Below are 15707 nucleotides of genomic sequence, written 5' to 3' on the forward strand. Positions count from 1 at the left end.
TATATTGTGTATTAAACACTTTTTTGGGGCATTGTTGTAATTGGCATGTGTCGTTGCCATCACGTCTGATACAAAGAGAGCACTCCAGACTGGGGGAATCCAACTCCCACATTAATGTGCACACCACAATTGGTGCATTGTGCTCAAGCATTCCAACACTTATCATCAATACAGCACATTTTAGGTCCATTTAAAAAGAAAAAACATGTTTTTCTTCCACAGTGTAACTGAGTGATGTCAGTGTTGGCTTCTGAGAGAAACAAAACAAACGCTAAAGGAACTTTTGTCCCCGTAATCGCAACACATTTCCACAGCTAAAAAACAACGAAGACTGATAAAAGGAAGAAATCGGTTGATGAGCTGTCGTCTTGGATGGTGAAAGGTTTGCAGAATTGAGAGGCATTGTGCAATCTTTAATGGGACAATGTGGTAGATGATCTCATCACAGAGCTCTGTCTTTTTTGATGAGCTCTGATCAAAAAGAGCCCTTACTCGCTCTTGACAGGTCACAAACATCTTTGCTTTGAAATGGAATAATATCACATCCGATATTTTAAGCCTCATGTCGGTTTTGATTAAATGGTACTGGAATCTTAATCAAATAAAAAAATAAGACAACTGGAATGTCACTCAGCTGAGTGCAGAGCCTCCGACGCTGAATTGTCATAAAGAAGCAGAAACCTTGATTTTGTTCATAAACAACAGGACCGCTGCAGTTTTTACACTGGGGCTGGAAAAATGACTTTGTAAAAGAAAATAATAATAATAAAGTACGTGTCAGTTTGGGTTCACAAATCATTGCAATTGTATGTTTGCTGTTCAGCAGTTTTGAGCCACCTTTGAACAGGACCTTTTATGCTAGCGAGCCCTTGTCACAAATAAATAAATAAATAAATAAATAAATAACAGCAAGAAAAAAAAATAACAGCATATGGTTGTTTTTGGTTTGCTTCAATGCGTCTAGTTGAGGAATGGTTGTCTTGTGCATTTGAGCATCAAAATATGTTGAGATACTCTTGTGCACATTTGTTAAATTAAAGCAGAGTCGAAAAGTCGAAAGATCTTTATGTGGCTCCTATACATTATATTTCATGTATGTTCAATGTTTGCAGCCGGAATGGAGTTTGTCACTCAAAACCTCGTTACCTAAAAAATACAATTTAACAAAGTATAAAACTCACTATTATTTTTACAACGGGAAGAAGGCTCAAGAGGGCTTGAACTAATCATGTGCTGCTGCACGTCTTTTGGGCCTTCCATGGAGAAAATCTGATTGATTATTTAAAAAGAGTCCCACCCATCTGCAAGCACACATATAATGATCTTGTCTACAACGGTCGTAAGTAAGCACAGTTGGGTCGAAGCGACGAGTCCACCCCTTTTGACAGGGTGTCACTCTACTTGTTGTCTTCCAAGGGAGGATCTCATTTACTTTGACCTGAAGAGCAGCTTGGGTAAGGCGATTGATTCATGTTACATGTGACCAAATGCTGCACTTACTTCTGTTCTAATTTCTCTTGGCTTCCCTGCATCTTTTGGTCTTACAGTAAATATGGGGAGTGAGCATTCCAAGAACAAAGATCCAAGCAAGGTAATATGACAGATGAAGCCAATTCACCTTAGAAACTATTAGTAACTAATAACAATAATAACATTCTCATTATTAGAATTTTTGATTGATTTATTAATCATGAAAGAGAATAATAGTCCAGGTGATTATGATGATTATTCATTTAATTGTAGGATTGTTATCATAGTTATATGGTAGCACTTAGGAATGGCTACTTATATTTTTCACTTGTTCCATACTATTTGTTTATAGGTCAATCAGTGTGATAAAAATGGAGGACTGAATGGCCTAGCAGCAAACATTACAGCAAATGGACTAGAGAATGATGGTGAGTTTTTGATATCAATATTACGCTTGAACTTCAAATATACATATCACAGTTTTGTACGGTTGAACTTCAAATATACATATCACTGTTTTGTTGGGATTTGGAAACACGTTTTTCTAAAAAAAAGGAAAATGTATGCTAGCGTAATACTAATTGACCCTCATCTTTATTAAATAGACAGTGGTTTACGTAACTGTAATATTTAACTTGCCACATAAATGTAAAAAGAATTTACCACTGTTAACATTACTCAGAATAAACAAAACATTAAAGAAGAAAGTGCAGAATATAGTGAGTAGCACTCACATTATTTTTAAACATTCTTTACTGTATGTGCCATTGTATGATTCCAATGAATCATCTTTAATTGCAAATAGAAAATTTGAGTGATCTTAACTCAATGGTAAATTCCTTTCACAATCTCCTTCACAGTCCTTGTTGAGGTTGTTTATTGCAACAACAACAAAAATCAAAAGATAATTCAAACTACATTTTATGACTATATGTGCATGGCTATAAAAACTTGTTTTCCCCCAAACCTTCGGTTGAATTCCAAATTGTCAAAGGTGTCCTGTTCAACTTTAGCATTTCTACTATATTCATGATGGTAACGCTGACATCGATAGCTGCCAAATTAGATCATACATAATCATTATTATCTTTTTCCCGACTTACTTTTCAAAACACATGATGTATCTATCTGTCAGTGGTAAACAAAATCAACCTCCCATGTGCAGGATGAATTGGTCCTTTGGACTTTTTAATGCAAGGTAAACAGTGACTGTTTCTTGTACCCTCTATTGTGAACTATAGGCGTAGTCTCTCAAATGGACTATTTAATCTGTCATGGTGCAGTTACTGTCCCTGCAGAGAGAATCATCCAGTGAGATGATGTTTACTCAATGGTGATCAAGTTAATCTCATGTTCTTGGATAGACAAGCCCATGTTGACTTCATGGAGCACCATTCTTTAAAAGAACAGACACAGCATTAAGTGTTATACTGTAACGGATTTAATCATTGACAAATATTAGTTTGAACAACCTTTTCAACGAATATGGTCAAATAAAATAAAAATAAAATTAGCTCAGTTTATGATCGACAAAATATGGACAAAATCACCATTGAGCTGATTTATTGTAATTCCCCAAAAACAGGCCAACCGAATATGACTTTTTTGTTTATGCAGTTTTAGTAACATTTATGTCTAAGCGCTTTTAATTTCCATTAATAATCATTGCAGTTGATCATTGAGTTTTATTAGATGATTTGATCAATCACAATTGTGTGTTCACGCTAAAAGATTGCATACGCTGTTGGTTACAGGTTTGAAAAAATCACATTGCCTAAACAAGGTTATGTATATTTGTATAAACTCCTCCCAAAAGGTGCTGTGTGTCAACATTGTCAGTTTGGCAGAAACAGATCCTGGGTGCGCCCGGTTAGTAGATTAGCTTACTTATTTGAGAAATGAAGCTTGTGCCTGTTTTTGCAAGGGCAAACCTTCAGCAAATTCACACACACTCAGATGAGTTAAATGAAAACAAAACACAGCTTTAATGGGATTGGTGACCTCCAAAGAATTATCAGGGCAAAATATTACATTGATGTAAATTCTCAGTCATGATTGTTATGTCACCATTTGACTTTTTTTATTCTCTTTAGCTGAAAGTTTGACAGCAAACCAACAAACCAGCAAGGTTGCAGCATTCCGTTCTGACCCAGATTCTGACTATGTGGTGGTGCACTCGAACAGTCAGCAAGCTGAAACCCAAGTTGTTCCCGAAAAGCCGGCCACCACCTCTGAGACAGAAGAGGCTGAGAAACCTGAAGCAAAAATGCATTTTTTTGACAAAATATTCAAAAAGAAAGCAGAACCAGAGGCACCAGTTGATGCAGAGCATGTTGCTGTAGAAGAGACCTTTGAGAATATTGCAATAGAAGCAAGTCGTCCTACTACAGACACACAGCTGGTGAGTATTTTCACTTTTATGGTTAGGGAAGGGACCAAGAGTATGGAGGTTTTGGTTGGGCTCTGATGTGTTGGGGGTCAAGACCAGGTTTTAGGGTTTGTTTTGAACTGAGGTGAGAATATAATTCTGTGAGAAAGGTTTGGGCCTGGGTCTTAGATCAGGCGGTTAAGTTTCTCGTGAGTTCTGGCAAGGGTTCTAATATGAAACTCTAAAAACTAAACTAACTAAACTAATCTTTATAAAATATAAAACTTAAAGACACCCCTTATTTAATTACGCTCCCAATGGGGGAATTTTAAAAAGTCCTTCTGTGGACAACCATTGTTGTCGTACGGTAAGTAAAACAGACATTTTTCATTATCAAGCACGTGTTTTTTTTAATCGCCTGCATCGCCTCTGCAAGGTCTCTAATCAAAAGCAGCTTATTACTGGAGCACCGGTCACATCAACCAATCAGCCCCAAGATGGTTAAAAAATGTGTCGTGTCCGTATCACACTTTCAACCGTCTTTCCGGATATCCTTGCTTTAACGGCGGCTCGTGAACGTGAGGCGCTAAGCTAACTTTCTCTGTACAATGTCAAACTATCACATAGCTTCTCTAGTGTCTAACGTTATACATGAAAAACAAACTGTTTGTTTATGCTTAAGATTTGTCATTTACATCATCAATAATACGCCTCTGAAATCAAATACATAGAGTGTATGTTAATCTGTTGCACCGACTCCTATGAGGTTACAATTCATGGGTCGATTTACATCCTGCTCAAAAACATGGTTATTATTTGTCCCAGGGTCAAACGCCAAAGTATGAATCTAAATGTGAATCTTGATTTTCATGATAAAGGAATCCAGTTCAAGCAGAGAAGATGCAGTCAGCACATCAGCACCCAAAATGGAGCCGGATTATCTGCATCACCAAGCCGAATCATCCACTCAGACAGAGAGAATAGTTGAATCAGATATTTCAACACAAACAGGAGATGACGCGGAGAGAGCACTGACCGCCAAGGTCCTGGTCGGAAAGGATCGAGCCAACGAAGAGGCGATTGAAGAATTGTCGGACAACCAGGCAACAGGGATCACCACTGTTGACATCATTAATGAGGCTAGTGTGTTCAGGGCTGAGAGGGTGGAGGTGATTGGTGAAATCCAGAATCCTGAAAACATGAGGCTTGATGACACTCATGAGATTGATACAGAAATCCCAGTCAAATATCGGCCAGTAGAATCCATCACTGACATAGCTGATGAGGTGTCTCGGCTTCAGGTTGGAGAAGGCGGCTCAATGGATGAAACACTTCTGAGTGAGACTGCTGAACCTGAAGACATCACGCATGATGTCACGGGAAGAAATGACATCCCATCAGCCAATGTTGAGCCACTAATCACAATGATGGAAACCATCTCAGAGGAGGAAGAGCATTTGCTTCTTGAGAGACCAAAGCGAGTCTTTGGAAATATTGCTCAACGTATTGATGTGCTTGAGGATTCTTCCGAAAGAAACACTATTTGGTACAAAGAACTGTCAATCATTGACGAAGTCCCTCAAGATCATATTGTTAAATGTTTAGCGGATGGAGATGTTTGCACGGATAAAGACTTTGACACGGCACCAGAAACCAATGCAGAATCTGGCTTTCCTGAAGATGGTAACAAAGAGAAAGCAGTTGCTCTCACCTCTCAGAGCCCCGAATTCAAATCTACTATGCTTCTGGAACCTGCCAATGATGACCACCAACAACAAGCCAACACAGCAGTCAGGTTTGTGTCCTCTCCACAGCAAGAATCAGTGCCTGGCGATTCAGAGCCTGCCTTCATGGAGACCATTCATAAGATCGCCTCTGTAGAATCTAAACAGAAGGACATGAAGGCAGTCCTAGGAAGTCTTGATGAAGCTAGACCGATCCAAGAATTATCTTCTCAATCTGAAGTCACCAAAGCAGCTTTGCAAGCTGTGGCATATCGCTCGGAACTACTTATCAAAATCCCTGCAGTACCAAGAAAAGCTGTGGAGACCAACATCCCGACTAAAGATAAGCTATATTTTGAGGAATCTACACAGAAAGAAAATGAAGTAGTTGATGACGATACACTTGACAAAGAATTGTCCTCTGAATGTAATGCCACCAACACATTTGTGGGAGCTGGGTTCTGTTCACAACCACTCACTGAGATCTCAGAGACGAGTAAGGATGAAAATGTTACTTCTGCGAAAGATTACTTTGAGGAATCCCCACAGATAAAAACTGAGGAAAATACACCTATCCATAAATCATCTCGTGAACCATCTTTGGAAGCTTTGACAGAAGACAAATGCCCCAAACCACTCGATCAAATACCTGCAATTTCCAAGCCAATTGTAAAAGATGCTCAAGATGCGATTCACTTGAAGGACTTTATTCAGCTAAAAAAAGGAGTAGTCAATGAAATGACAAAATGTGAAGGACAAATAACATGTGAAGATTCTTTGTCAGGAGATGAATGTTTTGAAACACCCAGTGAAATCCCAGAAAACTCTGAGCCAACTGTAGAGGAGACCATCATCTCTGCCAAAGACAAGAGCCATTTTGAGAAAACATCCGTTGAAGGTGAGAGCTGTGAATCATCAAAACATGCTTCGGCACAAGCCGAAAATGCTGCACTCTCAGATGTGCCCAAAAAGGAAAATGAAAGCCCTCACCAGAATCAAGGAACGACCGGAATAGAGCCTTTTGGTAAAGGGATGTTTGAAAATCTTGACATTTGTACAATCGGTTCTCCAGAAACTTTGCAAGCAAAACCATTGACAGGGGGGGATCTGGATTCATGTAGCTCACTTAATGATGATCCACGAGAAGAGAACAGTGTTGTCAAAACTGAGGGCACAAAACATGATGTTCAAGAGTCTCTGTCCTTAATGGAAACGTTAGATATTCCTGAAGCTGAAGCTTGCCTTGGGACCTCAAAGCCTGAATCAAGTGTCAACACAATAGAAATTACACCGACTGAAGAGTGGTCAGACCAAAAGTTGGAACGCCAGGAGCACATGGAAGATTTACTCATGAGGCTGGAGTCTTCATGTACATCTGTTGTTGAAGATTCACACTACAGACTTCAATATTTTGACATATCTTCATCAAGTGATAAGATCATGGTTGTCATTCAAGTAGCTCCAGAAGAACAGCAATGAACAACAACAAAAGCGTTTTTTTTCCACAATAATTTTATATTCTGCTTTGTCTTTGTTATTTTATGCTTTTAAATGTACAGAACACTGGCGTGAACGTGATTGCATTTTGACAATGTCAAGGCACCTGTATTTTTAAATATCTAATTCACTTTGCAATGTAGCAATGTTGACAATAAAATAAAAAGACTACCATGAGCAGGCTTGACTATTCTTTTTTGTCCATCGTGGAGGAATGCAGAGAATTCCCCAACAGGAGGAAGTGCAGAGCCCTCCGCCAAGACAATGATCTCCACAGAAGACGTCTATTGGTTGCGCTTGAGGAGACATGCACATGTTTAGAGCAGCGCTATTTATGTAAAGGAGCCAACACCGGAGTGAACCGCCAGATGAGTGGCAAAAGGTTCCGCAGATGCTACGAAGTAAATGTGCACCTCACAGTTGAATCATGACCTGAATCACGAAGCACTGGACGAATCAGTGAATGAATCTTTCAAATGAGTAAATTTGAATGAACTCATGCCAGTTATTCATCACAGTAAAAAGCACTGCCATTCCCATCGCTAATAATGATATAATAAATAAATAAATAAATAAACAAACAAACAAACAAACAAACCAACAACTGCTTGGCTTGCTTTACCTAAAGCAAAACTGACTTTGATTGTTTAGAATACAAAATATGTAAGGTCCTTGAAGAATCCTCATGGTTAACTGAAAAATGCTACTAGAATATTAAATTATGTGTGACATGCAGTTGGTGGAAGACTGTTGCACATAACATACCTCATGTTCATTGAAGACTAAAAAGATGTTTATGAAAGTTACTTTTGTTCAGTGGCAAAAAAAAAAATCCTCCCATAATTATCATTAGATTTATCCAATCATGATAAAATCAACGATAGCAACTTCAAAGATCCACAGCAAGATATTTGGATTTTCTAACAATTCTTTGAGAAATGACCATCCAACATACTTGAATATCAATGAGTGAGCGGGGGGGCATGCACTTTGATAAAAGGGTGATTGTTTACAATGCGCAGAGTAGGCAGAGGCATGGTTGGAATTGTGCTCCCATCTCAATGCTGTGATTAAGACGCTGTTGCACTGCTCTGCTACTGCATAACCCTCCAAAGGCTAATTCTGTGTGATGGTGCTTAGGCGACTGCTAACCAAAACCCAGAGGCACTGACCGAACCAGACAGTGGGAATCCAGAACCAACTGACAACGCTAACTGTCCACCTGCAGAAGACGAGACTAACCCGGAAGAGAGTCCAGTTATGAACTTCTTCAAAAATTTAGTAAGTGGCACATTTTAAATGTAAACATGAATAATTTGTATGTTTGTGTTATTTTGGTTATTGAATTTTGCTCTTCAATCACCAGAATTGAAGGATTTCATAAAATGTTGATTTGATTAGCTCTTAATCACTCAAATGAACATTTTTTTTTTAAAGCATTCCTTTTGTTAATCCATCCATCCATCCATTTATTTTCTGTACCGCTTTGTCCCCACGGGGGTCGCGGGCGTGCTGGAACCTATCCCAGCAGTCATCGGGCAGTAGGCGGGGGACACCCTGAACCGGTTGCCAGCCAATCGCAAGCCACACAGAGACAAACAACCATTTGCACTCACACTCACACCTAGGGACAATTTGGAGCGCTCAATCGGTTTACCAAGCATGTTTTGGGGATGTGGGAGGAATCCGGAGTGCCCAGAGGAAACCCACGCGGGCTTGGGGAGAACATGCAAACTCCACACAAGGAGATTCGGAGGTGGAATCGAACCGGCACCCTCCTAAATGTGAGGCGGACGTGCTAACCAGTGCCCCACCGAGCCGCCTCCTTTTGATAATATTACAAATAAATTGCAACAATGACGTTGTTCGTAGCACCAAAGCTATCCGTAACAAATGATGCCCTGATGCACAACAGGCAGCCATTGTGTTTCCTCTTCATCATGCCGTCGTTTGGAACGCGTGGCGTTTTAAAGAGTTACAGTGCCCTCGCGCCATGCTAATCAAGGCTTGGAACATGCGGGAATGTGGCGGCCCATTGTTGGAGCCATCGTGTGAGCTCACAAGGGAGGCCTGTGCGGCTAGAAGTTCAGATTGGTAAAGATAGAGCGAGGGCAGGCCTACGCCATCTCCACAACACAATGGCCGCCACTCTGACAGCGAGGCACTGTGTACTCAACATGGCCACCGACAGCAATGAACACTTATTTTGTTCTTACTTTTATGAACGACCTTCTTTCTAATGTGCCTTATGTTCAACTTTAACATTTCTAATGCAATCTTTCATAATGTAACACTTGGCCAACCTATTATTCTATTTTGTGTTTTCTTTTTTTTTATGACAGAATTTAACGGTAGCTGTCCCTTCCCTTGTTCGGCAGATGACTCCTACTAAAACATCCAAAAAGGAAACTACTGAAGTCATAACGGATCAGGTGACCATGACACAATCCGACTAAAAATAAATGGTCATCGATGATCATAATGAAAACAAGATGAGATTCTCCAATTTATATTTGTCATTGTTGGGCAAAAAATGTTCTACATGTAATGTTAATTTCGCCTTCGTTAAATCCACTTCCTCATCATGTTGATTTTTTTTCATGTTAAACCTGGACTGGGTAATTAATCAAGTAGTTTGAATTTTTAGAAGCTTCTGTAATTCAAAGCATGTTAAAAAACATTATAACAGCTCATATTCATTCATTCATTCGTTCGTTCATTCATTCATTCATTCATTCATTCATTCATTCATTCATTCATTCATTTGTTGAAATCAAGTATAATTGGTTGGCAGAATTGCCCAAAGACTCTGAAAGCCAATGTTTAGTTTTAATTAACAAAGAGCAGCCAACGCAGACTAATAGATGTTTTGAGCTGATGATTCGTGAGTATGAAGGATAAATATGGCAATTAAAGTAGCAGACAAGCTTTCTATTTATTGCGACTAAACTGGATGCATTTTTTTGCTGATCTACATTGAAATGTTGCTTCTTTTGTTGCAAAACAGCGACAGAGGGAGAAACAGCCAGCGCCAACCACCACTGTGAGCACATTCTTTGTTTCCTTATCAAGCCATTGGGTTTCTTTCTGCCTTTGTCTTCGGTCAACCTCCTGCTAAATCTCCTTTGTTGAACTCTTGATAGATTTTTAAATCATCTTGGTTTTAAGTACTCGACAGTTGTCAAATCTGTCTTCCCCATGTTTGCAGACAAGCATCCTAACTCAGGCTCTCCCCCAAAGGTTGCACAAGTATCTGAACCTCCTGCCGCCTCCAAGGGAATGTTGATCCCGCCACCTCCTCCTCCAGAGCTTCCAAAACTGGAAGTCAAAGTGGAGCTAGGTGGAAAAGCAGCCAAAGCCTCCACCTCCAAAGAAAAAACAAAAGCTGCGGCAAAGGGCGCGGAATCTCCTAAAGGGAAGTCAGCCAAAGATGTCCTGAGCAAATTCTTCCATTCAAAGGTAAATAAACATCAGATTATGTGCATTAATACTATTCTAGTATATTCAAAATGTATTTGGTAAAGTTGTTTTTGACCGTTTTCTGTAAAGTCATTCGAATATATTTGGCAAAGTCGTTTGAACGTGTTTGAAGTCGTTTGCAGGTATTGGTAAAAACGTTTGAATGATGAGAACAGTCACATGCTTAAGTCAATACCCTGTGGAATTGTGGGAAAAACTTATTTTTAGCATTCAGTCTCCATTTTACCAATACATTTGAATAACTTTATCAAGTACGTTCAAATGACTTTACAGGTTAGGATCGAATGCCTTTGCTGCACGTTGGAACGACACAGCCCAGTCCAAAATGTTTACCTGACATTTGTAGTTCCATTTTTTTGTACATTAAACAGGGGTGTGTTGTAGGGTCGGGAAGATTCACCGATATACATCAGAAAATCGATATGACCTGTCAAATGCAGTTGCATCGTATCACATTGTTTTAAAATTAAATCGTACTGTATCGCACCGTATCGCAGGAGATGGGAGAATCGTATCACATCTTATTATTGGCAATTCCATGAATCGTGAATGCATCGAATCGTTGGCAGTGTATCGAGATGTGTATCGTATCGCTTTGATGGTGAAGATTCCCATCCCACGTGTGTAGACGTTTTAAATTTTTCTGAGTGTTTGGTGGAAAACATCTCTTTAGGTGTGTTCAATTATTTCAACGAACAAAAGAGACAGTTAATGTGGGATTTAGTCAGATGCTAAGAAGTCAATTGAGGAAAATGTTATTTGTACTGCATTGTTTTGTTTCATGACAACAAATGTTGTATATGCAGATCATGGGTTGCATACAGTAATGGCCGATGAGTGAGGTTTGCCTTTAACAATGATGATGCTTAACTTAAGTGTTTCAATGTGCTGCAGACTAACAAGGAGACACGAGAGCAAGAAGCTGAAGTAGATCCAATTGTAGAAAAACAGGTAAATTTGTCCAGCTGCTCTCAGGAAGTGTCTGAATCTATTCGAAGCTATTCATCCTAGGTCTCAAGGATTAAAATTAAGAAAAGAAAAAAAAAAAAACAGCAACAACAAACGTTAATTTACCCTGCAGGAAACTCCAGTGGATGTGGCCCAAGCAGTTGTAGAGGTTAAGGTAAATCACTGAATGTAAATATTTCACTTGTGTCACTTGTAAGAAGTAATCGTTTTATCTAAAAATCTTTTTTTTCATTTGCATTTGTAAATGAGGCTCAAGAACCTCAGCAGGCCAGAGAAGAAACTCAGATGGTTGTAGAGGAGAAGGTAAAGTAGCAGATGTCAACAAAAGTATTTTCTTTCTTTATTAGCAGGAGACATGCTGCCGGGGTGGGCGGTTAAATTCAAGCTATACATTAAAATCTTGCTAGCAGTTGCAAAATTGTAAATTCCCCTTTTAAGAATGTTAAGGAAAAACAGCCTGAAGAATTTGCCGGCTTTATCATCCAAGAACAAATGATTTCAAACTCATTCATTCATATCTCTTAGTTAGTTAGTTAGTTAGTTAGTTAGTTAGTTAGTTAGTTAGTTAGTTAGTTAGTTAGTTAGTTAGTTAGTTAGTTAGTTAGTTAGTTAGTTAGTTAGTTAGTTAGATTTGGTGCAAAAATAAAACCCTTTTTCTTTCTGCAGATGACATTAGAGACACCACCGCCTGAGGTAGAAAAAGAGGTAATAACCAAGAGGAGTTATTCAGGAACATTCAGATTACATTTATTATGTGTACCTACAGTGTTATTTTTACAAAGGGTCTCTTGGTTGTATTTAATCAACATTTTGACGTTGAAATTTTTCCTGGGATTTGGTTCTTTTCTTCCATCTTGTCTCAATAATCCTGCACGATTATTATCTATACCTCCTCTTTGACCTTCAGGTGTCAACACTGGTCACATGTTGGCTAAAATGATTCACTCGGTTGCATCAAACTTTATTGAGCCATGACGCATGGGCCATATCAATCCAGTTTGATGCGCATCCGTGGAAAGTTCTAGGAATTTATTTTACTTTTTGTTAAAATTATTGGGTGACATGTTCTTTTTCTTCTTTGTGAATACTGCATGAGTCCAAGACAATTGTACTTACACTATTGTGAAGATTAATCAGGGTGTGCTTTTTCCTATTCTTGCAGGGACTTGGGTATGGTTTCAAACTTTTCCTCTCCTAACATTGTTTTTCACTCTCAGGTTTCCACTTTAATTCAGTCCGAGTCGTTATCCTCATAAACTAGTTGGTGATATTTATGATTGTTTTTTGTCTTTCACAAAAGAAGGTGGATCCTTCTAAAGCTGGGACACTGGAGGCCACTGCCAAGCCAGAACCGCCACCACCGGTTCAACATGAGAAGAAAACCCCATCAAAGTCATCATTCTTCTCCTTTTTTAAGCCTAAAGTAAGAAGCCATCGACAGAACATCTGTTCATTTTCTGATACTTGTGAAAAGTGGAGATAGTCCCAGCTGATGCTGAAATTCATATTTCACGAAAGATTTTGTGAACAATGAGACTCGTTTGTTCTGTGGGATGAACCAAAGCGGGCACAGACGAGATCATGTTGAAAGATTAATTGAAGAAGCCAGCAAACTGTCTTACTATGCACCATGGTGTGTTGCATTCACTGCTTTCAGGCGAGTGATCCGAAGAAGGCGAGCCCTGCCCCCGTCAAAGCAGCAGACGCATCTCCCACAGTAAAGACCAAAGAGGAGCCCAAAGTCGCAGCAAAGTCGTGCGAGGTGGTCGTAGAAGACAAAGCAGCCTCAGTGGCCCCCAAAACTGGCGACAGTGCTGCCAATGCAGCCAAGAAGTCAGAGAAGAGGAACTCCATCCAGCTCTTCTTGAAACATCTGGTAGAAAAAAAACCACACAGACCAGCAATACTTTGTTACAGGTCCCACATCATTTATTTAGTAAGAGCTTAATTAGGAGGCCTTTCCTAACACGTTGCACTATGCTGTGGAATTGTCTCCACTAGGTGGCAGCAGAAGCTCACCAGATGAACTTTTGTGTTGACCATAGGAAGGTAGTTTACGTCAGAGTCGCTTTATTACGTCATTTGTTTGTGTTCAACTTGCCAACTTACATGACCTGGATATATATATATAAATATATATATAAATATATATATATATATATATATATATATATATATATATATATATATATATATATATATATATATGAGTCTTAAGAGTCTTCTAAGTCTACTGCAGTCTTGTTTTTTTTTTTTTATTTATTTTTTTTTTTATCTGAGAATGACATTTACATTCTATACGTATGTCCATAGACGGCCATTTGAGGCACACTGTGGCAAATAAAAATGGTGAATTTGTTTTGTCCCTCGGGCTAAATATTGGATGGGGTGGAAGAGACACAAGGATTAGAGAGTTGTAAATATTTGACTCGCTCCTGATGCCGGCGATCCACTCTGTGCCATTTCGTACAGATGACAACATTGTCAAAATTATCCTTCTTCACATTAATCTGCGAAAACGAGCTAGGCCAGGAGTTGGTTGTATGACTTTGTAATCAAACAGTACAAACATCCAGAGAAGTCTGATCCATGTTTTGATATTCCTCTTTTCAGAGTCAGAAACGTCACTCGACAGATGCCGGGGTCCAGACTGAGCCAGTGACCGTGGCTCCAGCCAAATGAAAACAGAATCTACACTCAAGTACTTCTGTATAGACTTCCTTCTATGTTTATCTTTCTCTCTGGCTCATGGCAACATTTCACGGAACCATATTAATAATTGCTTGGGTTTGTCAGTTTAGCAGTTCAAAGGTCAATACGAGGGGGCGAAAAAAAATGAAAGTGAATACAAACTGAGAGTGCAGGTAGTTTTTGGATGGTTTGCTTTGTGACAATGTGGAGGAGGTCAACATTTGGTCAAATCAAGGAAATGAAATTAGCTTTGTTTGGACTAACAAACACCTTTTACGGTATCCACTAGCACACTTTACTTTTTGTTTCTGGGCTGCAATAGAAACCTTTGTCTTAAATGTGTATGCGCTTGAGAAAATAGCACTTCGACATTCTGTTATGTTCACGCGAGACGTTCGTACATATATTGACCCCACCTACTGGACACATGAGATCAATCACAATCGTTGCTATGTCTGGGAATGATTGCAAGCTTTGAAAATAACAAATTCACGTGGGAATGAACTCTATAATATCATTGTCAATGTGCAAATATGTGTCGTGCGACTGACACCAAATCAATATGAAGTTGCCTCTGAACCGTCAAGTCGTGGTTGTCTTGTGGCATGTTTTGTGCAATTAACATTGTTTTTGTCTGCTTCCATTAATATGTTTATGTGTAAATTACTTCCTGAAGACAATAAAGAGATTTGTCGTTTCATGCTCATTGGCAAATGTTCATACAGAGAAGCCGCCTCTTCAATAAAACCCACGATGAGTCATTGGGTTTGGACATTGTTAAGAACGTGACGCGTTCATGCGTTTGGTGAACTTGAGGGGAAGTGTGATGCAGCGATCACTTTCTGTAAATTTATAGTCATTGTTGGATTTCATTTGGATTGCTAACTGACAGCTGCAAGAAAACGAACTCTCACAAGGAGGTATTTTATTTAGCTGAGTTACTGGACTACATAGAATAGAATAGAATAGAATAGAATAGAATAGAATAGAATAGAATCTTTTTATTGGCATTGTACAACAACAGACAAACCGGATGTAAGACAAAATTGCAGGGGGCTTTAAAGGTGCTGGTTCCTGGTATAAAGAAATATATGTAAATAATATAAAATAGTAAATAGTATATATCGAGTAAAGTGAGTAGTTAAATATCCTTAGCTGCGTTCAACTAGTACAAGATTTTGAATGGAGTCTTTTTTCACCTGTTTGAGAATTTGGCAGACCGGCTCTGGGCACATCATTATTCTTGTCACATAATCGTATAATAAATATAATCTCATTTATATGTGATGTAAGATGTTTGAACCGAGGCCCCATACGTAGTTAGCTAAAAGAAAAGCCTCGACTCGTCTTTAAACATTTATGATGTCATCGCCTGTCATGATTAACTGGCCTGGTGTGACATCTTTGGAAGGATGAGTTTTAGAGCGGCATCCTCCAAGCGGGAGGCGTTCAGTTTCCATTAAGTGGTGAGTCACGGCCCTTGCAGCCATAACTCACACCACTGCTTT

General features: G+C 39.1%; 1 protein-coding gene across 4 annotated transcripts; it reads left to right on the plus strand.

The window, feature by feature from the left end:
* Positions 1–1366: 1366 nt before the first annotated feature.
* Positions 1367–14896, plus strand: bcas1 (brain enriched myelin associated protein 1). Of its 4 annotated transcripts, none has more exons than XM_085927883.1 (14): positions 1502–1591; positions 1823–1898; positions 3564–3871; positions 8200–8340; positions 9402–9491; positions 10067–10102; positions 10300–10518; positions 11434–11490; positions 11621–11662; positions 11758–11811; positions 12175–12213; positions 12809–12931; positions 13166–13384; positions 14122–14896. In XM_085927883.1, the coding sequence occupies exons 1-14, from the start codon at positions 1553–1555 to the stop codon at positions 14188–14190; spliced, it is 1512 nt and encodes a 503-aa protein (XP_085784009.1). In that variant the 5' UTR covers positions 1502–1552; the 3' UTR covers positions 14191–14896. The 4 variants fall into 4 exon arrangements, with proteins under 4 accessions (XP_085784000.1, XP_085784009.1, XP_085784017.1 ...); XM_085927891.1 differs by having other exon boundaries at positions 9438–9491; XM_085927900.1 differs by lacking the exons at positions 11434–11490; positions 11621–11662; positions 11758–11811; positions 12175–12213.
* Positions 14897–15707: the final 811 nt, after the last annotated feature.

Source organism: Syngnathus leptorhynchus, chromosome 1, assembly GCF_054491065.1.
Source record: "Syngnathus leptorhynchus isolate UIUO chromosome 1, UIUO_Slep, whole genome shotgun sequence".
NCBI classification, from domain to species: Eukaryota; Metazoa; Chordata; class Actinopteri; order Syngnathiformes; family Syngnathidae; genus Syngnathus; species Syngnathus leptorhynchus.

Excerpts from the sequence above, each read along its gene's own strand:
- bcas1 (XM_085927874.1), top strand. The coding sequence starts at position 1,553 with ATGGGGAGTGAGCATTCCAAGAACAAAGATCCAAGCAAG. Across the intron at positions 1,592-1,822 it reads AGAACAAAGATCCAAGCAAG|GTCAATCAGTGTGATAAAAA; the intron begins GTAATATGACAG and ends ATTTGTTTATAG. Across the intron at positions 3,872-4,716 it reads CTACTACAGACACACAGCTG|GAATCCAGTTCAAGCAGAGA; the intron begins GTGAGTATTTTC and ends TTCATGATAAAG.